General features: G+C 37.3%; 2 protein-coding genes across 5 annotated transcripts in view; both read left to right on the top strand.

Annotated features, from left to right (window-relative positions):
- Positions 1 to 6705, top strand: part of CENPE (centromere protein E) — a 37782-nt gene extending 31077 nt beyond the window's left edge. Inside the window, exons 38-44 of the mRNA XM_042871103.1 lie at positions 752 to 973; positions 1574 to 1777; positions 2173 to 2285; positions 3171 to 3268; positions 4529 to 4697; positions 4919 to 5178; positions 6060 to 6705. Of these exons, the coding sequence (XP_042727037.1) occupies positions 752 to 973; positions 1574 to 1777; positions 2173 to 2285; positions 3171 to 3268; positions 4529 to 4697; positions 4919 to 5178; positions 6060 to 6157 (1164 nt within the window). The 3' untranslated portion in view covers positions 6158 to 6705. The remainder of the gene's footprint in view (positions 1 to 751; positions 974 to 1573; positions 1778 to 2172; positions 2286 to 3170; positions 3269 to 4528; positions 4698 to 4918; positions 5179 to 6059) is intronic.
- Positions 6706 to 8054: 1349 nt separating this feature from the next.
- Positions 8055 to 22610, top strand: BDH2 (3-hydroxybutyrate dehydrogenase 2). 4 transcript variants are annotated; one of them, XM_042872252.1, is made up of 11 exons: positions 8055 to 8094; positions 9940 to 10020; positions 10456 to 10534; positions 12865 to 12961; positions 13485 to 13593; positions 14208 to 14268; positions 15543 to 15656; positions 16202 to 16260; positions 17648 to 17740; positions 18989 to 19087; positions 22309 to 22610. In XM_042872252.1, the coding sequence occupies exons 2-10, from the start codon at positions 9949 to 9951 to the stop codon at positions 19040 to 19042; spliced, it is 738 nt and encodes a 245-aa protein (XP_042728186.1). In that variant the 5' UTR covers positions 8055 to 8094; positions 9940 to 9948; the 3' UTR covers positions 19043 to 19087; positions 22309 to 22610. The 4 variants fall into 4 exon arrangements, with proteins under 4 accessions (XP_042728186.1, XP_042728185.1, XP_042728184.1 ...); XM_042872251.1 differs by lacking the exon at positions 22309 to 22610 and adding an exon at positions 21218 to 21986; XM_042872250.1 differs by lacking the exon at positions 22309 to 22610 and adding an exon at positions 20721 to 21986.
- Positions 22611 to 22643: the final 33 nt, after the last annotated feature.

Below are 22643 nucleotides of genomic sequence, written 5' to 3'. Positions count from 1 at the left end.
AGGAAGAAGTCCTTGATAGACACATTCTGCGGATCAAACCAGTTGCTTAAAAGAAAAACTGGTGCACTTATCACCTAATAAGTATGAAGATCATCTTTATGTGGTATGGTAAACACACTGGTTTCTAGAGTAGTCCAGTGGGCATGTTTTCTCTTAAGTGCTTGTCTTCAGTCAGTGAATGGATTCTAGCAAAAATGTATCCAAACAATTGTGCTCCTCATAGCGACATTATGATTTGGGTAGGGAACACAACTCATGGTAAGAGACCTTCAAAAATCAACTCTTAACATCCTGGTCCTGAGCAGAGATGTCTTTAACTAGATCAAGTTGCTTGAAGCTCCATGCTGCTTAAGTGTGAACACTACAGGTGGTGAGGCAACTGCTGAATCATCTCACCATGCTCAGTGTAAACAAATTTATTCCTTCTAGCCAATGTAAGTCTACCCTCTTTTAGTGTAAAGCTGTTAGCCTTGGAATCTTGATGAATCTCTTTTGTAAGACCCCCAAAAGTATTGAATGGCCACAATAAGGTCTCCCTGGAGCATTCCTTTGACGTTAAACAGTTCCAGCTTTCAAATTCATGGGATGCTCCAGCCCTCTGAGCACTTCTGAGTGTCAGTAATTTCATTTCTGGTAGAAAGTGTCTTCAGATTGGACACAGAATCAAGAATGTACAATTAACACAGGCAAACTTCCTATTTCTTATTTCTAGCTTGTTCAGAAATTTTATCTGTATTACATTATTTTTCAGATACTCCTTCAACTTTCTTCAGATTTGGATGACAGAACTTTGACATACTCCAAGAATGCTGAGGTTGAATTGAAACAGAGAAAAGAGAAATCTGAACAGTTGCTTCAGGATCTAAACACCCTGAAACAACAACTGGCCCCTGGTGGCTCTGCTCATCTTCCATTAGAAGAAGAAAATTACAAACTTCATACTGAACTAAAGGCTGCAAAACAAGATATAAAGGTGCAAAAATTTACTCAATGCTTGTTTTCTAGATGGGAGTACCATAAACTGAAAAGTTTGGTAGCTGTAAATCTCTGCCACACAGAATATGCTTTGCTTTTGTATATTTATTTTTATTCCCAAAGTGAAAGAAAGGACAAACTGTTGCCTGTAATGGGATTTACTTTAACTGTCTGTTTTCTGTATTCAAATAAATGTCAGTTTATAAATGTATACAGAACGCACCCAAATTTTTCTGAAGTATAGATTCTAATTATATGGTACTCTTAAAGCTTTGTTAGATATATAGTATTCCCTACAACTGGAAGCAGGGGAAGAATTTTATCTTTATTCCTAGGAACTGAACTCTTTCCTTCTGTCATACTTAATGTTACAGTTACTCACACTCAAATCACCTTTTTTAGACTTGAGTGTTCCAGAATGCCATCAGATGACAAAACCAGTGAACAGTGTTATATAATGTATGGGGACTCTTCCTTGTTTGTTGTTCTGGTGGTTTTTTTTTTTTCCTTTTTCCCCCTCAATGCATGTGGGGGGGGGAGGAGGGTTTGTTGTGTTATCAGTGTAACAGTATGTGGTCTTAACTGCTTATCTCAATAGGCTCTGGAAGTAAAACTCCAAAGGTTAGAAAATTCAGTAAATGAAGCAGGAAAAAATCTCAGAGAGAAAGATGACAAGATAAACAAGTTACAAGCACAGATAAGGATAACAACAGCTTCAAGTGAGCTCACCCAGCTACAAGCTAAGCTGAATGAGACAGAAAAGTGCCTCAGAACTTCCCTAACAGAGAATCAGAGTCTTCAGGTATAAGCCAAATTCTTTTCTCATTTTTCTCTAACATGGGGAGAGGGAGAGAGAGAGGGAGAGAGTTTTAGTCAATCTATTCTGCATGGTATTCTTAATGTTAAAACACTCTACTTGCATGTTTAGTATTCAGCTTCACTTGCTACCAATGCAACTTTCAAAGACAAAACGCATGTTATGGTATTAGAAGCTAATATGTGAGTGTGTGCATTATACCAAAGTTAGGACAGCAACTACTGCTATGCTGCTAGTTGATAATGTGGGTGTTTGTACTCTAGAATAACTATTGTTCAAATTTTGTCCTGCAAGATGTGGTACACAAGAATAAACAAAGCAGTCCCCAGATTCGTTGCTCTGTAAGAATCCTTAACTTATACTAGCTATTTTATTTTTAGGCAAAATTAGATAAAGGTGCTGAGTTATACAAAGAAGAAATTGATCAGCTCAAAACACAATTAGTAAAATGTGATATGGAAAGAATGAAGCAATCAAACTCTTTTGATATGAAGTAAGTTCAAGTTTATCTTTTCATGCTTCTTAACTACCTATTCCCAACCCTTACCTGACAAATAAGTAGTAAACATTCAGCTTTACATGTCTTAGGTTTTTATTCTATCTGCATTCCAGAGAAAGAAAAAATCATATTTATCTCAAGCTGATTACCAGTTTCTTTCCCTGTACACCCACTGAAGTTGTACAATCATTGGCTTAGATTGGAAGATGGCTTAAAGGTCATCTATTTCCAACCCCCCTGCAGTGTTGCCCTCACCAGATCAGGCTGCCAAGGGCTCCATCCAATCTGGCTTTGAATGCATCCGGAGATGGGGCATCAACAACTTCTTTTGGCAACCTGTTTCAGTGCTTCACTACTCTCCAAATAAACGATTTCTTCCTAAATTCTAACCTAAATTTCCCCTCCTTTAGTTGAAAGCCATTCCCCCAATCCTACCACAATCAGACTGTGTAAAAAGTCACTCCCTCTCCTGTTTATAAGCTTCCTTTAAGTACTGGAAGGCTGAAATGAGGTCCAAAGCCTTCTCTTCTCTAGTCTGAGCAAGACCAGCACTCTCAACGTTTTTTAATGTCTCTAACAAGCTAAGTTCAGACATAAATCAAAATTCTGACAAATGTGTGGGAGAAACAGCAACTGGGAGCACTCTATAACTCACTGGACAGAGAATTAATTCAGTTCAAACTTCTGCTTTCCTGCACTTTAACTAAAACCTAGCGGACAGCCAGGTGTAGAGTTAGTCATATGTGTTGTTTTTATTTTCTATGCATTTTTCTTTGTTAGCTCAATTGAAAAATCAAATAGTTCTCCTGCAACTTAGATTACTAAGCTTAAAATGTGTTGTTTTTTTTTCCCTCCCCCCCCGCCTTCCCACCAACGCAGACTTGCTAATTATAAAGCTCTTGCAGAACACCAAGAAGAACAGTTAAGAAAGCTAAAAGAAGAACTTAGAAGAGCGCAACAAGAGCAAGATGTTACTGGTAAATTCAAGACATAAATAAGGGACTGTTTCATATTAAGCATTCAGTTTTAATGTTACGTAGTTTAAATTCCAGATTGGGATGCAGGCCTTTTACTTCAAAAAGATATGAGAAGGGTTAGGTGCTTTGGAAGAGATAGAAGGTAAAAATACAGTAACTGCATGTGCAATGTATTAGAATCACAGCAGGTCTTGTACTGTTTTGGTGTTTTTTGTTTATTTCTCCAGTTATACTAGCAATCATAATGATAAGCTGCTGCAGCTGTAGTGCCTTATGTTTCTAATTCTATGATTAGAACTAGAAATATAGAACTGTATGAATTGGAATGGACCTTTAGAGGTCAGCTGGTACGACTCCCCTGCAGTGAACAGAGACACCAATAACTGGATCAGGCTGGACAGGGCTCTGAACAACCTTATCTTCAGAATGTCTCCAGGGATGGGGCATCCACCATATCTCTCTGTGCAACCTGTTCTAATACTTCAATACTCTTATTATAAAAACAATCTTTTTCCTTATATTCAATCTAAATTTCCTTTCCTTTAGTTTGAAACTATTTCCCCTTGTCTTATCACAACAGACCTTTCTTGTGGCCACTGTTTACATACAGAAAGTTCACTATCAGGTCACCTCAGATCCTTCTCTTTAGGCTGAACAGCTCCAGCTCTCTCAGCCAGTCTCCGTAGGACAGGTTCTCCATCCCTTCAGTCACATTTTGTGGCCTTACTCTGGATGCACTTCAACTCATCCGTGCCTCTCCTGTACTGAGGATCCCTACACAGAGATACAACTCAAACTATATAACTACATTAAACTAAATGGCCCAATGAAGCATCTCTTATGCTTCTTAATATCTCCCTGGCAATGTGATTACTGATGGTGGGTGTTAAGGTTGGTGTTACAGCTAGATAGATTGTGTGAAAATAGGAAAAGAAACAGGGAAAGAATGCTCATCTGTATCCAAGGATCTAGGTTTGCAGAAAGGGACTCCACAAAGGAGTTGAATTGCCTTCACCTGTGCTCCCACTGGGCTGACCCAGTCCTTTCCTCAGGTGATCAATCAGTGGTTCAGGCCATGACTCAACAGCTCCCATACAGTGGGTTTTAAAAATAGCTGTTGTAACGACACTTGTAACCTATTGAGGCTTTACATATAAGACTACAGGAAGAAATCTTGTATAGACATATCTAAAATATATATTGATGTGATTTTTAAGCATTGTAATAATAATACACATATTTGTATGAAATTTTTTCTAGTAATGTCTGAAAAAGAAGTTCCCCAGAAATCCCAAATGCCCATCCCCATTACTTGTGGTGGTGGTAGTGGTATTGTGCAGAGCACACAAATGCTTGTTTTAAAATCTGAACAAGTTAAGCTGCAGAAAGAAAACTTGTACCTGAAGAAACAAAATGATATTCTACTAAGGTAAGCATAAAAATGGTAAGCATCAAGTAAGTAATTATCACCATTTCTTTCTAGGAAACCTGTAGAACTGAATAACTGCTCCTCTTAAGATGCAAAAGAATGTAGCAAGTCTAAACTTGTATTAAGCTAGTTATGTATTTGTGTGTGTGTTTCTCCTTTTACTTCAGAGAACAACTGAAGGTTTTTATTAATGAAATGCTGGAATTTTTTTTCCTACTCAGTAATGAGCTTCAACTGAAGGAGGAACTTAGAAAATGGAAAGAAAGAGCACTAAAATTGAGAGAACGATTTTCAAGAGAGGCTACTCAAGAGACAGTACCAAGATCTCCAAAGAAGACAGTCTCACGTTCCCTTAGAGAGCCAGCTTCACCCTCCAAGGAGTCTGTATCTCAGGAAACTGTGACTCAGTACATATCAAAGCCTCTGCCACTGACATGTCCAACAAACTTCTTTGATAATTCCAACTTAAGTACACTAATAGGTATGTAACATGGTGGTGTCTTATTAAAGTTATTAGGAGAGACAGAATATAAGGGGTGGTCTTTGAGAGTAGATGTCCTGTACTTTCCCTGATCAGACCTGAAACATATAGAAGCAGCTTTTTTGAATGCCTATTCAGCAGATTGTTAAAGGGCTGCCCAGCTGGTGCCAAGATTATCCGTGCTCTACATCACCTGAATAATACTTAGGACACATACCTCCTGAAGATTAGGCAAACTTATTATTTCTTTTGCTTCACAGAAAGTGCTGATGACCAATTGCTTTATAAAGTCAAGAGGTAGAATATTGTGTCAAATGATGCTCTAGAATCTTTTGCTTTTTAACTTTTACACCAGTTAAGCACACACTTCTGACAAAACTGATTTTCACAGACTGTGCTATCATCTATTCAGAGTTAACTGCTGGTTGCCTACTTTGTAATATTTCCTTATCAAGATTATTGATTTTTGATCTTGGATTTTGAATTTGCCAGCATGGCAGTCTCTAGCTGCTGTAATAGCTGTTTTGATATTTTCTGATATTTCTTATTACTGGACTGGTGATTTCTGGGAAGTGTAGTGATTTTAGCATATTAGTGCTACTGCCCTCATCAACCTGCTTCTAAAAGCTTTCATGAAGCTCCAGCAGGCATGCTGAAGACTTTTAACAACGATTAGACTGGCAGACATGCAGAAAGAATGACTCACTGCCATTTTTTGTGAAGTCCAACTAGGTAATAGTATAGCTTTCTTCACAGCACCATGCTTCTCAGAGGCAAGTTTTGCTAGCTGATGTTTAAAACTAGTCGAGAATAAATTGCTATATTCCTACTGCTTGTCTAATTGGGAAAATGTCACTTTAATGTTCTTATTTTCTGTACAGATACACAACCTGCAGGAATGGAGTCCACAGAAGACCATCTTAAGAAGTGGTTTGAAACTTCAGAGAAAGATAAAGTCTCTGACTGTAACACCCAATAGAGGTGTTCTGTTGTTAGCTGCCTTTACAATGGCTACAATCAGAATCTAGCTACATGGAAAATGGTTGCTTCAGGTTAAAGCCATCTATTGTGAGAAGAACCCTGATGGCGTGCCAGTCCCTTGTGTTGGAACTACTACTTCCCAGAAGTGGAAAAGCTTTAAAACAAGAACAAAAATGGGAAAGTAGACATGTTACCTGCAACCTGCTGATGTTCTCCTTTGGTTGCTTTTGTTTTGTGTAGCAAAGGAAGTAAAGCTAACGTACTGAAGAAAAACGGACACAAGAATGGATCACAAACTGATCTACTGTGAAACTTCTTGATCTTAAACTTCTTTGGCATTTTTGTAACAGTCCTCTTCTGGGTGCTTTGTATCTACTCATTAGTTCATTTTGTTTCTCAACAGATGGTTTTTATACCGAGTTAATATTTTTTTTCTTAATACTACATTTTTCACTGCAACTTTAACCTCTTTATTTGGATATTGCAACTAAATTTGTTTGTTTTCTTTTTGTAGGATTTCTCTTAAATTCTTGAAAATATTTCTGCAGTTCAGTAAACTATGGTGCAAAAATAACTTGTTTTTCTTGTCATCTTTGAATATACTTTTATTTCCTGCTTGAAATTGGGTTCTGGATTATTTTCTTTTTCAAACAGTAAGCAGTCGATCTGATTGACACTATCCTGTTGCTATTATGAGTTGAAAATAAAACTGGACAATTGGGGTCGTAACATGGACTATGTTTTACTATCCTACTCATCTGAATTTTGAAGCCTATTTTAATGTTCTGTATGAAAAGGTTTCTTCTGACAAACTTTTAATGTTTTAAGTATCTAAACACTTCACTTTTGTAGTGATGTGATGCTATGATCTGGGGATGCTGATTCACTGTCTAAAGACGCTTTTTTTCTAGTAATCAGAGCACTTCTATCATCATGTTTCTTGCCTGTTGCAGTCTCTTTCTGTGGATTACTAATGCACAAATCTGTGTCACCAGTGTTTTGCTTAATTCTTCCTCTCTGACTCTTTGCTTTGACAGGAAGTGTTGGAATAGATCCTTTCCCTCCTATATGGGAGAGATTTGGCACTCAAAACTTGAGTTTTTGAATTTGAGTATTTGAATTTCTAAAATTTTGACTTGGAATGCATATTGGCAAGCTTTAGAACCTGGGTGTTTTCAGCTAACAGTCTTGAAATACAATTACTAAATTCAGTGTCTTACTAGAGTCGTGAATATGCAGGGGTATCTTATTTCCCCAACTTTGATAAATGCAAGCAGTTTGGGTTTTGGCGTGGTTTTGGGATTTTCTTTTTTACAATTTCAAATTATTTATTAAAAAATTTCCTGTGTTTATCACAGTTTTCTTTTCCTCTTCTTCTACTTCATGTAAAAAAAAAAAAAATTCTATCTTTCAGAAGGGTGGAAGGCATATCTGGCACTGCTGTCTTGTGCTGCTTTTTGTTTTGCTTTTTCTTTTGTTTTTCTAGGGTTTTTTGTTTGCTTTTTACAGTTTTATACTGTATTAATTGCTTTCTGGAATAATAAAAGATTTGGAGATTTCTCTTGTGCTTGAGCTGAAAAACAAATGTACTGCTCAGGTCTGTCTCAATTCAGTAGACAAAAAAGTGGGAGAGGAGGAGAAATGCTTTTTAAAAAACTTAATTTTTTTTTTTGAGGCAGATGAGTTACAAAGCCTTATTTTTTTTTTGGTTGATATCGTTATGATCCTTCTTTGTCCCTGCACTGTGCAGAAGAAAATCATACTTGAAGTCTTGAGTTTCACTAGATGGCAGCATCTTCGTGTTTCAACAGGAAATTACTATCATAGAGAAACTTTCCAGTTAGACTACAACTCCCAACAAGCACAGCAGGAAAGTCATAAGACTTCCTTTTTAACAAAGGTCATTGCACATACCAAGCTGGCTGAGATCTTTTGGTGAGTGGCTGTTAATCTTTCGTTTCAAAAGCTTCATAGAATTGGTGTGTCAAATGTTCACAAAAACTCATTGTCAGATCAAAAATGTGTTTATAAAGCATTTTACATCTAAATGGTGTTTTGAGGAAGTACTTCAGCTGGTGGTTGTTTTTTTTTAATATTGAAAATGTGTGTAACAGCAAAGAATGAGTTTACACAGCCTTGACTGAGTGCTTTGAGCAAACTTGGGACTTTTGCTATAAGTGCAGTACATTGCAGAGGTAGTGCTACCTCATTGTATACATTGATCTCATTTTACTCTGTTTAACTTTGCAATCTTCACATGTTAAAATGAAAAAAAAATTGCTAACACAGGCACAATCTCATGTAGTGATACAGCATATGTCAGAGGCATCCTAAGATGCGTCATTTTATTCACCTAAAAAATTATGTTCAAGGTGTTGTGCCTTTCACAAATTAGAAAAAAGAGATGCAATTTTTTTTAATTTTCTCTAGTTAAAAAAAAAAATGCATGTTCTTACTGCTTACATTGTGGACTATTTTGGTGGTTTGTCATTTTGTTTTTGTTTGCTTTTTTTCTTTACGTTTGTGTCAGTTCTTTTATCAGCAAAACCCTAAAATTAGGTTGGAAAAAATGTATGTCAGGCTGACTTTAAGTCAAGTGAGATAATGCTTTTGTATTACAGCAGAAATAACTTTTTAGTCAAGTTGTTTAGAATGAAGTCCATTGTTCCATGTTGAATCAGTAACCTTTGGAGAAATATACTAGTTTTGCCTCAAAAAAGGGGGGGGGGGGGGGGGGGAGCAAAGCTTCTGGGGAAGAAAGATTTCAAGTCAAAATTGAATGAGTAATCTGATGTAAAAACCTAAACTGAACTAACAAATCACAGAGTGAATTTGACTGTCTCGGTGGTATTGGTTGCTAATGTAGGGGAAGTAACGGTGTTTGTATGCAACTCAAATGAAGTATTCAGCATGTTGGATTCATATTTTAAAAACTTAAGGGTTTAGGGACACATTCCTACACTCATAGCTACATAGGGAAGCTCAGTTGCTTGATTGTTTTCACCACTGTATACTTCAAACAATAACTCCTTTGAAAGTGTCTATCTAGGCAGAGAAAAAAACTGCACTTTGCCTTTTGGTTTCCACAGCTTGAGTAAGGTGAAATCTCCTGGAAGGTTATTTGTGTCATCCAGCACTCAAAAAAAAAAAAAAACAAAAAACTTCCCCACCTTTTGCCCCAAGCATCTTCAGTAGTTCTCTAATGTCAAATGATGTGGTAAAAGTGAGGGGGGATTTTCATATTTTCATTTATCTTCATCCTCTTACTCTGTGGAGCTGAGAATCTTCTGTGCTGGGAGATCCTCAAGAAAATTCAAAGTGGACAAATGCCAGCCTTAGGTAATGGAAAAAATGCATTTCACAGAGTCCTGGAGGGTATTGTGCAAATTGTGTTGTCATCTAGGAAGTTGAATATAGTAGTCTGAGAGAAATAGAAAAGACCTGCATTCTAAGAATACAGTGTACAGTGGAGATGCTAGATTACAAGCTATTTTACTTCTGTCTCATCATTTTTTTTTTTCTTGTTTAAATGAGGTTTTGAGTCTGATAAAAATAGAGCTTGGCTTTTGAGCTCAAATGCATTTTGGTCCTTATAAATGCAAGACTGAGGCAGTGCCCCCTCAGAACCTTGGCTGACTCAGCACCCCAGAAGAGTGCTTTGTGACTTGATAGTATAGATGCTCTGAATTGTGTTTTGGTTTATGGAATGAATTTGCACCTGATTCCCAGGGGATGATATTGACTCACTTTGTATTAGACTCATCGTTTCTGTTTGCACAGGCCAGCAGTATGGGGCGGCTTGATGGGAAAGTAATACTTCTGTCTGCTGCAGCACAAGGGATTGGAAAAGCCACTGCTATCGTGAGTTAGATAAAATTTGTTCTCTTGTACCTAAGCTGGATGTCTGATGCTAGCATGTGCAACAACACCTGCACCAAACAAGTTCTTAAATTAATAAGCTGTAGATGAAGCCAGAACTACTTACTGAAAAAATCAGGGAACAATAGAGTCAATGTAATACGTATCACGTATGCTTGCTGCTGTTTAAATTTCTGAAAGTGAGAGAAACCCTTTTAAATGTCTTTGTTATTGTTAAAATAAAATTTAAAGCATTTATTGATTTATTTTTTTTTTTTTTTTTTTTCTTGTTGACTATTGCTTTTGACAAGTTCTGCCCCTGCTATTTCCTTCTTCCTCAGTGGACAGAAACTAGCAGGGTTATCTCAGTACCTGTTTTTGTTCTTGTAAGATATGGGATATCTAAAAACAAACTACATCTCTTACTATATTCTTCAGGCTTTTGCTAAAGAAGGAGCCAAAGTCATTGCTACAGACATCAATAAGACTAAGCTGCAAGAACTGGAGAAGTATCCAGGTAAATCATCTACAGTAAGCGTTAGTTCAAATATAATAAATATTGTTGTAGGCTGGCCACAAAAGCGTGGCAAACATGGAGAGTAATCATTTAGCTATTGTCATTACTTTAGTCTGTGGTGTATAATGGCAGAGATTACACGTAAAATGTTTCAATTATCAGTGTTTCAGACAGGATATTCTGGGAGTGTGGAATAACTGTGTTTCTTGTGTCAAAGAAGCAGCTGATTTCCTCCTTCCAGAATGCTTTGTTACTTCTATTTATTCATTTATTTTTAAGATTACTGGAGTGACTGTTGAAAATATCATGTGAAAAACACAGAATGCTTATCCCTGATTATAGGAACTAATCTCCAGCTATACAAATAGATTTCGTGCCTTGCATTTCCCTGGTCCATACTCAGCAAGGAAAGCATTTAGAAGATAACTGTCTAATAGGAATTGGCATATCTTTGGAAACTAATTACATCAATCAGTGAGCTTATTTTATTTGTACAAATGCTCAGGCTTGAAAGTTGCTTTCCAGCTCATATTGCAAACACCTGCTTCAAGGAAAAGATTTTTCAGTAGCTATGATTTTTAATTACAAGAGATGTACGAATGTGGGACACTATTAAAAAGTTATTCTTTCTTGAAAGAAAAAAAGCAAGAAAATTGTATTTCACAACCAAAGGTGCTTTTAACTTAAGGTGATGGAGGACAGTGATCACTGGGTGTCAACTTCATGAATTCCTATTACAGTGTGACAGCAAAATAAACAAAAACACTTATCTGGTGCAGCTTTTAATGTGAATGTTAGCCTTCTCTGACTGGAGTTCACTGCAAGCAGTCTTGCTGTAATTCTTCAAGAAATCTGGGACTTCACCAGTTTGTTCTGAGCATGCTTAGGAAAGTGTTACAATTTGAAGTGTGTTTTGCTTTCCCTGTGCTAGTACTCAGAAGGAAAAAAAAGCAATTTTTCCATCCATTTGCAGCCATTTCCATCCATTTGATTTGTGATTAGTTAAACTCTTTCTTCAAGATTTGGCACATTGTGGTCTTTGAATCATGTCCAGAAGAGGTAATTCTACTGCTTATGTTAATCACTAGCCTGTAGTCTTACTAATTACATCATCATACACAAATCTCTTCAGAAGCGTCTGTATCATTTAACCAAAGCAAGTCAAGCATGTTCATGGACTTGTCAGTTTGCTTCAAAAGACACAGATGTAGGCTGGATGAGCCCCCCGGAGGTTGCTAAGACCTGTTTCTTATACAAAGCAAGTCTGATTGGTGCAGGTTACTCAGGACCACTCAGGTGGAAATTTCACAACCTCTGTAGGCCTCTGTTCCAGCATGACTGACCTCATGTTTTTAAACTAGTAGTCCATTAGAAGCACAAAAAATAAACTCCACACCCCTCTTTGCATTCAGTCAGACTTCCCAAATTCTTTATTTTGCCTTTCACCCTTCTGTGGACTCCTGAAAACTCTGCTTCCACTTTACATCCTCACAATAGGTAACTGTAGACTTCTTTTAGACTGTAGGTCGCTGCTGCTTGCACACGAATAAATTGTGGGTGGTGGATTTTTTTTTGTTGTTGTTGCTTTTTAAAATCTTTTGGAGCTTGAGTGTTCTGCACTAGATGTCTCTTAGTCCTAGATGCAGGGTATGCCAAGGCCATGCTGCAACCCAGTAGTGTCCTGGGAGCCTAACTGTACCTACTACTGCAGTGTACTGCAGTACTTCTCCTTTTACACTCATTCTGATTTCTGCTGGATTTTCTTTGTTTCTATTTTGATAGCTGTGTCATCACCAAAGTTATCTATGCTTTATATGAAATCGTTTTTCCTCATTAAATATTAATCTGTTTCATAGTATTCTGAACTACATGTATACAGAGGGTAATGTGATTGTGAGACATGTAATTAGTTCCAAGTAATAAATATTTGATAACAGTGGGCATGAAAACTTGTTAGGATTATACAAGTTTTGTAGTTGCCTGGCTTGAGGATATAGTGGAATGGAATTCAGATTTATAGGAGGAAGTCATTTGTATGGCAAATTACATTAGCTTATTTGTTTGTGTGATACTACGTGGCTGTTAAGTCAGTTAATGTATTTTTAATTCCTTTCTGAAAACTTGAATACCATGCTCTGCTGTCCATTCCTATTTTAAGCATTGCACATGTGAAGTGAGCTTTCAGTAAGTCTCCAAGTCTTACCACTGAGAGGTGTCTGTTCCTGGCAAGCTACTGACTTGAATGGGAGGTGCAGTGTCCTCAGCACTTGAGAAAAATAAAGTACGAATTCTTAGCCAAAACCAGTTAAACTAAAACCATGTTTTTCTAGGCATTCAAATACGGGTTCTGGATGTCACCAAAAAGCAAGAGATAGAAGAGCTGGCAGAGGAAATTGAAAGGATAGATGTCCTCTGTAATATTGCAGGGTAACCATCTTCTACTTCATGCTACTTCTTTTTTCAGCTTTTCCTATCCTCCAGAACTTTCTTTTACCTAAATCCATTTTGTTGTTGTTGTTGTTGTAATGCATTTTATATCCTTAAAATATATATTTTCATCAAAACTGAACTTTTTGTGCGAACTGTTTGTGGCCGTGTTACCCAGGCCAAGATACTATGGCTCTCAACTCTGTTTTCTCTACTCTGTGGATTCCCTATACTGTTGGATTTAGCCTTCCTTCTGCAACAATGAGCAAAATCAGTGGATTTACAACACTTTGTTTAAACATGTGTTTGTGTTTTAATTTCCTTATTAGCAAATGTTTTGTTGCTCATTGGTCTGCTTTGTGTCCCTGATACTCATCTGATGAAAAACACTGCTACTTCCTTCAAAAGGGCTCTTGTTCCTGCATTTTCAGGATTGGAAGGATACTACAAAGTGGTAATGGCAGAATTGCATAAAAAGCCATAGAAATGTAAACCTTACACAGTAATCGTGTACTTATTCCAGGTTTGTTCATCATGGGACCATTCTGGATTGTGAAGAACAAGACTGGAACTTTACTATGAACCTCAATGTTCGCAGCATGTATCTAATGATCAAGACATTCCTTCCTAAAGTAAGGCTTTGTTGCTCTCTGCATTGCAATCAGATATGACTGTTTTAAGTTATTGCTTGTCACAGACTGCAATTTGAGATAAGCATATAGCTGTGCAACTTTTTCTGTAAATGCAAAGGCCAAAAGAGGTAGCTGTGACCATTACTGGATGCCTAATTTTTTTTCTTCTCCAGTCCTTACTTTTATTAGTTAATCTTCATTTCTAAAGGTTGTTTATAATAGCTTTAGACACTTCAGGTTTTGAGATGCCTGAAAAGGTTATAGCGCAAGCACACTTCAAAGGTTTTCTTTTTTTTCTTTTTTTCTTTTTAAGCCTTAGCCGCTCTATCTGATGTGAATTGGAACAAGATAAGCTACAGTTGTGTCACTTCAATAATCCTGTCAATTGGTTAGGTGGTAAATCCTAGGGGTGGGCAAGAGTACTCAGTGATAGTTTCAGAATCTGTTTTATTACTTCAGATAACAAATTAAAAATAAATGAGCACATATTCATGCCTATGACTCATTATCTTGCATTTCAATTGTATACAGGACTATTCTGTTGGTGCTATTGGCTATTCTGCTAGGCCTGCAAATAACAAAACAGTTTGAATGATGTAAATGTTCTTTTGCAGATGATTAAACAGAAATCTGGAAATATTATAAATATGTCTTCTGTGGCATCCAGCATTAAAGGTGAGAGGCTTTCTACAGTGATTCCTACATAAATCAGTCTTAAATTATCATGTTGACACTGTGTTCTGTAAAAATTTGTATATCTGTTCTAGAGAGAACTTTTTTTATATGTGTAACAAATGCCCTTGATTTTGATCCTTTGTGTGTATTCCTGATGAAGCATGCTCTAGTTAAGTTACGTACAGTAGTAATTCCACAGTCAGCACACAGAATGGGTTGCTCTTAATTACAGCTTAATTACAGTAAAAGGAAGTGGAATATACTGGTTTGTTTGTTGTAGATGAAGTTTTGTGATCAAAACAAAGGTTTGTAACAACAGAGGGCCTCCTGATAAAGGAAGGTTTGCTACAGTGTTGGATCTGATGCTTGTATCTCTGTTCAGTGCAGGTTGCTTCTATTCAGGTTGCCTAGGTGTTTGCTTTGATTTTTGCTTTCTGATGATCTACAATAAAGACCTTCATGCTTGGTTTTTTTTTCCCTAGTATGTAGTACTCCCCAGGGCAGCTGAAGTGAGCAAATCTGACTTTCTGTTCACAATGAGGGCAGTGAAGTGGTACTGCAAGGACACAGTGGTGCTACGAAGTCTTCAGTCTTCTTAAGAACAGTAATAATAATTTGCAGTGACGTGTATAAAAACTTAAGAAAAAAAAAAGTTGAAAAGCTGCATAATAATATTTGGGGCAGGTTAGAAAATTGTAAGAATGACAATAAATATTGCACTGCTCTTAATTTAGAGGATGCTGGCAAACGTAGGAGGAATGCAGGAAGAAAAAAAATATATATATACATTAACACATGGGCAGTTTCAGAAACAGTCAAGTCATGGTCTATGAGCTTTTGAATCTTTTTATGAAAGTTTTGTAGCATCTTTTTTATCAGTATGTAATAACTGAGAAAAGAGTTCTGTTCAGTGATTCTTGCTATTTATGTTCCTTAGAGAAACAATGAATCAATAAGCAATACAATCATAACTACCAACGAAAAGTAACGGTGGCTAAAAGAGGAGACTCTGCTCTTCATGATCCTTTGTATGCTTGCAGTGTTACTTTTTCTGGACTACTCCCCAGATTGCTGTTATTGAAGAATCCTATGCTTTATTCTGGTGTGTACTTGAGTAGAATTCTGGCAGTTGGCGTTCTAGTTAGCACAGCTTCTCCACAAGGGCAAGCTAAAGTAAACACTGCAGTTCAGAAGCAGATGCATATTGAATAAACTTCTCTCTGTTCTTTTTTGACTTTTTGTTTCTGTGCTGCCTTCATACTGACCTTCTGTAGGAGTTGTGAACAGATGTGTATACAGTACTTCCAAGGCAGCAGTTATTGGTCTAACAAAGTCTGTGGCTGCTGATTTCATTGAACAAGGGATCAGATGCAACTGTGTATGTCCTGGTAAGTATTGTTACAGTACATTGTTAATACAAGTGGATGATCAAAGGCATACAGCCTAATATGATTTGACATTATTAACAAAAGATAGATTTGTAAGCAGCAACTATTGTTACAAGAAACTAAGGGGGGGAAAAAATGATGTATTTGAAACGTTTCTGACTCTCAAAATAGAAAACTTTTTACTTTATAATTAAAAATTTCAACTTGCTAAACCAGCACATGCTCGTTATATACAGATTACACAGTATTTTGAGGCACAGTATTTTTATTGTTAAACCTATATTTCTCAATGTAGAAGCAGGGGGTGCCTACGTAACAGGCTAGCTGTTTTTCAAGCATCTGAAAAGTACTGAGTGTAATTCTCAAGTCTTCTATTGAAATTTAGGCTCCTAGACTATATTGATAGTTTTGCAGTCTTTTCGTGAATTCCGTTATGATGTTACACTTCAGTATTATGACATACAAATGGAACCCATTAACTACACTTTTTGTTACGATTGCTGATGAAGTTGAGCTTTAACTTTGAAATTACAATTTTTGCTTAGGTACTGTTGACACACCATCTTTACAGCAAAGAATCAAAGCCCAGCCTAACCCAGATCAGGTGAGTGTCATCCAAAATTTGGGAAGAAAACTCTTGAACTTTCACATGGTGTTAGAAAGCAGCATTCCTTTGTTCCTCACGATGTGTACCAGACAACTTGACAAAACAAGTGCACTCTCAGAGTTCTAGTTCTATGTTCAAACAGTTAAGACATACTTAAACAGTACATTTCCATACCTATTCATTTTTTCAAGAATTCATTAATATATGCTAATGTCCCTCTGAGCATGCATGGTAGCAGCCTCTGGTGGTTTTCAGCCACTTACTTTCTCCCCATTTTTCCATCATCAGTTTCATCACAGAGACTTTTGGCTGAACTCAGCAGTATTCCCCCAACTTGCCAAATTTCCATTTCTTGTTAGCCCATAATGAGCAACTTTCTATGTTAGTATGCTCTAATCCAAAACAGTATGAGAGAAATCTGAGGAATAAATTCTTGTACCTGGTGGCTGCGAAGATAGAAGCAGTCTACTTTGTCTCCAGGGCTTCTCATGAAGCAGGACCATTGAGGGAATCATAGAATTGCTCAGGTTGGAAAAGACCTTAAAGATCATCAAGTTCAACCTCACCCTAACCATACCTACCCTAACTGAAACAACCCATTGCTAAATCATGTCCCCCCGCCCAAAAAAAAAAGCGGTTTCTTTCACAGCACCACATCCAGACAGTTTTTAAACAAGGCCGTTCACACGCCAAGCTAAGTAGAAATGGGAAGTTACAGAACTAGCGTTCACCAATTTCTTTTATGAAATTAATGTATCAGTCCTTAAACAAATATACTGATCTCTATTGCTAAACAACCAGCCTATATCATGAGCAAACAATTCATTAGTTTGTTCATGTATGCACCAATGTTTATCCTTTTTTCAATTACTAAAACAAACCTGCAGCACTTCTCAAACTAAGAAAATTCCTATCTTAGAGTACCAAGGATAATATAACAGTAGGTATTGTCTTTGAAAACTTGGCGAATTTCTGCTGAGGATGGGAGGCTTAAAATGCCTTGGAAGGTCACTGTTGCTCAGTAAACACAGACCAGTACAAAACAATGATAGAGAGGGCATTCTGACCTATGTGTTTAAAAATTAATTGGGATCTTTAATTGTACTAACTCAATGACTGTGAGGACTCATTTGAAGGGTCTGGGAATATCATCCACCAAAGAGAAAGGGCTTCAGTGGCTTTATTCTGCAACCAGAAGTTCAGGTCCATGAAATCTGTACAACAGTGACCGTTATAACTTCTTCTAGCACACACTCTCTACCCAGTAAGCTAAAAATTATAACATATGGCTTGCTTCCAGTATTGCTTTGTACACATCACATGCTACTTGGATTAAAATAATTATTTTATATTTTCAACATACCAAATGCTTTTATATATCTAGGCACTGAAAGATTTCCTAGCCAGACAGAGGATTGGCAGGATGGCTACTGCTGAAGAAGTGGCCCATCTCTTTGTGTACTTGGCTTCTGAGGAAGTAAGTATTGGAACAATAACACTTCCTGTCACAATCCCAATTTATTTTGCTGCTTCTCAGTAAAGAGAATTTGTTCCAGGAGGGCTTGTATTTGTTATGAGCTTGATTATTACCTCCCAAACAAAACAACAACCCCCAAACCTTTACTGAGTAAAACTTTACTGAATAAAACTGATACAAAAATTACTCTGAATGTTGACAGTGATTAAGGCATTACATACTTGGTGCCATAGTCAGGTTTTTTTCCATGTAATTTGAGAAAGCTGACTGACCCCAGATCATTCTGAATCATAGGAGAAATGGGCTTGTCTGCTCTTGCAAGTTTTGTTTGCTCTGCAGTTAGATATTTTCCTAAGGGAGTAGAATTAGTACTGTCATTACCTGCTTGCAGTAAGCAAGAGAAAATACTTGTGTAGACCCATGAGAGAGAGGCCTGATCTAAGAGGTCTAATGCTATGTTTAAGCCTACCATTTTGGCTTAAGGAAAACAATAGAACAATTGAGGTTTTCATAGACCAAACTCTAAATGTTCACTGCAATTACCATTAATACTAATGAACACGTATCAAGCTTATTTCAGATGTTATACATTCACAATGGATCTAATACTGAACTAGGTTCCAATGAACTTGCCCAGCAATCCTGCTGGGCACAGCAGAATAATTTAATGCAATTAATTCAGTCTTGATGTTTCCACCTATCATAATCTTTTCATCTTCTTTCTCGTGTTCTCAAACAGTGTTTCTGTAAAGCTACTAATTTTCCAGTCTGATCACATGGTTTTCTGTGATCTTCTGTAAACAGAATTCCAGTTCTGCAATATGCTTCAGAATGGGATACAGCAAAGGATGTCTCCAGCTCAGTTCTTCCCCTTGTTATTCTAAGTCATCTAAATTTTCATTTAGGTCCCCTTACTGGTTGACCTAAGTCATATTTAGCTCAGCTGAAATATGAAATATGGAGCTAATGATATCATAGTGTAAAACATTATTCCTGCAGGCGGAATCTGTGAAGGCTATCTTACGCGAATTTGCACATTTAGGATGTATTTTAGTCTTACTGCCTTTAATACTGCTTCTGCTGCACTCCCTTGAGTTAGCCAAAAGGCTTCTGTTTCTAAGCTTATTTAAAAAAAAAAAAAAAAGTATGAAAAAGTGTATATTTTTTTGTATTTATTTTTTTAAAAAAGCACTTACTTGTGGAAAAAAATAGCATTTAAAAAAAATACTATATTTTATGTAATTTCAGTCTGCCTACATGACCGGCAATGAAGTTGTCATTGATGGAGGATGGAGCTTGTGATCAACTCTACCTGCAGATGGAAATCCATACAATGAAAGGCAAAAAGTGAGGATCATGTTTCTCAGTTAAGAGTTTTCAAAGTTTTGAATCATTTATAGGGTGTAATCTAGAACAAATTTGGTGCATTTTTATGGTTATGTGATCTCATTCTACGTCTCAGTCTTGTTTTAAGCAAACCTAATGAAAGGAATTAATGCCATCGTTATTCTCAGCCTAGAAAATATTTAGAATTTAAACATTCACAATTCTTAGCAGCATTAAGAAATTATCCAGAGAAAACAGACTACTTTTAAAGCAGCCAAAAAATTATCAAGTTTAATATTTATTTTAAACAACAGAAGAAAGCAGGAGTGGTATATGTGAAGGTTGAAATGATTTTGTTACTCATGACAGACATCTACTTTTAGAGAACACACTAGATCTTGCAAATTATACCTGAAAATCTATCCTGCTTTGCAGACTTTTGTTTCTACTCACTTCTATCATTAGCAGAATGGTTTCTGAAAACAGTAATGACTATAGAAAAATAGTTTGTGTTGGACTGTTGAAAAGAATCTGACTTGAGACTGACATCCAAAATAGAAGGTGCAAGACTGTCAGAGACACTGGATGTACAGTGCATGGGCAGAAGAAATTCCTGCACATACAGTAAGGAGTCAGTGTACATGCACAGCTGTTTTCTGCAACTACAATATCCATTTTCCCATACACTGGACAAGTTAGACTGTTGGAATTTTGAACAACAAGAAGTCATAGCCTAAAAAGCTATGACCATTAGAAGCAGTAGGACTGGCTGCCTTGTGGTTCCACAGTGTTTTTTGTTTAGGCATATGAAGATTATAGACGTTGTCTTTGTGAAGCAGAGATGATAGAAGATAAATTGTTATAATGGCTGTTCACAGAATGGCCAGGGTGGGAAGGGACCTCAATCATGAATCTCCAACCCCCCTGCCACATGCAGGGCCACCAACCTCCCCATTTAATGCTAGACCAGGCTGCCCAGGGCCCCATCCAATCTAGCTTTGAACACCTCCAGGGATGGGGCATCCACAGCCTCTCTGGGCAGCCTGTTCCAGCACCTCACCACTCTCTCTGTAAAGAATTTCTGTTAAGACTATGCTCTCCACATGCTGTAAGCCTTACAGAATCATGTAGTTTCACAGTCAGTTTCAAAATTAATACATTTACTAGTACCAAAGAGGTCTGAGAAAAACTGAGGCCCAAACTATTTCATTAGTGACATAATCACTCTTAAAATGGTCTTGAAAATATCTTATCTTTTTCTTCTGTTTTTCATGTGCAGAACACTATTCAAGAATATCACTCTGATAGACATGTATATGTGTAAGCAGTGTTCTTAGATACACATGTGAATTTTCCAGAATATATTTTACTTCTGGTATAAAGCAAAAGGAGTGAGATTTTTACCACTCTAGATAGAGCAAATATGTTCCTCTCCCAGAAGGATTTACTAGTGAATGTACAAATACAGGACAGATATTATCAATTCTACAGATTAGGTTCTGTGCTTAGATATTCCATTGCTTGACTCTCAGACAGAAACGTAGTTCTTGCTAAAAATTAAAACTAAACTTCTCTCAAAATGATTGTATCCACAAGAGTTTGTATTGATTTTTTTTTTTTTTTTTTTTTTTTTTTTTGCTACTATTGATCATAGTAGCACAATGAAGCTTTGATTTATGAATCGGAAACTGTCATGGTATGGAATCATACTGAGAAGAAGAAAAAAAAAAAAAGCATGACCCAAAGACCTAAGGCAATGAATAATCTGAATTCCAGAACTATCTGTTACACCAACAGTTAAAATTGACATGAATGACATGGACTGAATTCCTATAAATATGGCTTTTTGTTTGAGAATGAAGCTATATGCCATTTCTTTTTTTCATATCTATGAAAAATATGTATGAAACTCATAAATATAGGGGAAGAATTAAGAGATAAATGCTACTGAGTATTATTGGTCATTAAAAAGTGGGAAAAACATGTACTCGTTTTTGTAACAGTGACACGTTTTTAAATGACTGGAGTTCTTCAGTGTTTGGTAAGGCATTAATAGAAATTATTTTATTTCAAAGATAAAGAACATACCTGGTTCAAATCAGCCTTTGTACAATCAGTCAGTTTGTACAACTTGTTTGTGTTTGCTTACAGATTTAAAATGAGAAGTATTGTGGAGCCTGCTTCCTCAGACTGGTTATGGACTTTAGCTCTTACCTTTAATTGTAGTGGGAATGTTCCAATCCTGTGTAGTTTGTCTGTGGGATTTTGAGTTACGCTTTCTGGCATTTCATTCAGGTGACCTCAGCAGCCAAGCAGGATGAAGTTGGAACAAAAATCCTAAGTTATCCAAAACAGCTCCACCACTACTCACTGATGTAAAGTCAAATGTTGAAAGTTGAGGCCAACAGGATTCTGTTTCGGTGTTTGCAGAGGTTAAGGTGAAGGCCAAAGTCCTCCTTCTGTAGATGGTATAAAGGGCTTACCTTGGGAAGGGGATCTCCACACTTGTAGCAATGCAGGAAGTTTATGCTATTTTGAAAATGAAAATTCTCTCAAATTCATCATTATAAATTACTTATTGCATAAAGAACTTTAATAGGTAATATTTCTAAGCTGATTGGTGAATGTAATACACTGGCACTACTCAAATATTGTTTAGACAAAACACTCCTGCAACAGAAGGAGATAGCATCCACTTTCTACATTGCACTGAAAGCACAGATACAGGCATTTTTTCAGTGGAGCTGGTTGTCAAAAACAAAAACAGCAATAACCACACCAACAGTGATTGCTGTCTCTTGCCTCCTTAACTGTGTGCGTGTGTTGCAGGGTTGTGTTAACAGCCAAAAGTCTGAAGTGTGCCTCTACACATCAAGTGTTTTCAAGCTTACTGGCATTATTAAAAGATAATCCTTTCTAATACTCTTGTGTTCCCTGAGTTGTTGGGGGAATTGTTGTTTCTTTCCTGCCACTCCATTCACATGATAAGGAGGGTCATGACTCTGAATTTTAGGTCATTTTCTCTTCGGGAAAGGTGGGTGTTTAAATCCCTCGCTTGGAGTCCTGGAAAACTTAATCTGGTCAAAAGAAAACCCTGAAACCAGATTCGTTGTCAGCCCAGTTCTACATAACGCTGCTGGGAGTTGAGTAGCAACGCGCTGCTATCGAAGCCGCTTTCACAGAGCCCGGTGCGAGTGCGTGACTCAGCGACAGGAAGGAAGAAGGGCTGTCTCTTTCCCCAGGTGCACTCACGGATGAGACGGATGTATTTGATGCATCTTTACGAAACGAATGTTTTCACGGTAGCACCACAGACGTGCCAACACTTTGATTCTCTTGCCCTCCCCCCTGTAATTCCTCCCCTTGTTCTCCCGCGCTGCGGGCTCTGTGGGTTCGGGGCTGCTCCGCGGTTCAAACAAAGCTGCCGCCTGGTGCGCACGGCACGAGAGGAGAAGACGGCACCCGGCAAGCCTTTCGGGTCCCTCCTGCCTGCAGCGGGACGATTTTGCAGCCTGCCTGGTGCAACTGTGGATAGCGGAGGCATCGTGCTGCACTAGCTAGGGGAGGAGGAGGAGGA

This window comes from Lagopus leucura, unplaced genomic scaffold (assembly GCF_019238085.1).
Source record: "Lagopus leucura isolate 7727_CA_CO unplaced genomic scaffold, USGS_WTPT01 Super-Scaffold_100004, whole genome shotgun sequence".
NCBI lineage: Eukaryota > Metazoa > Chordata > Aves > Galliformes > Phasianidae > Lagopus > Lagopus leucura.
Note: the sequence above shows the minus strand (reverse complement) of the source record. Positions and strands in the feature narration are given on the sequence as shown.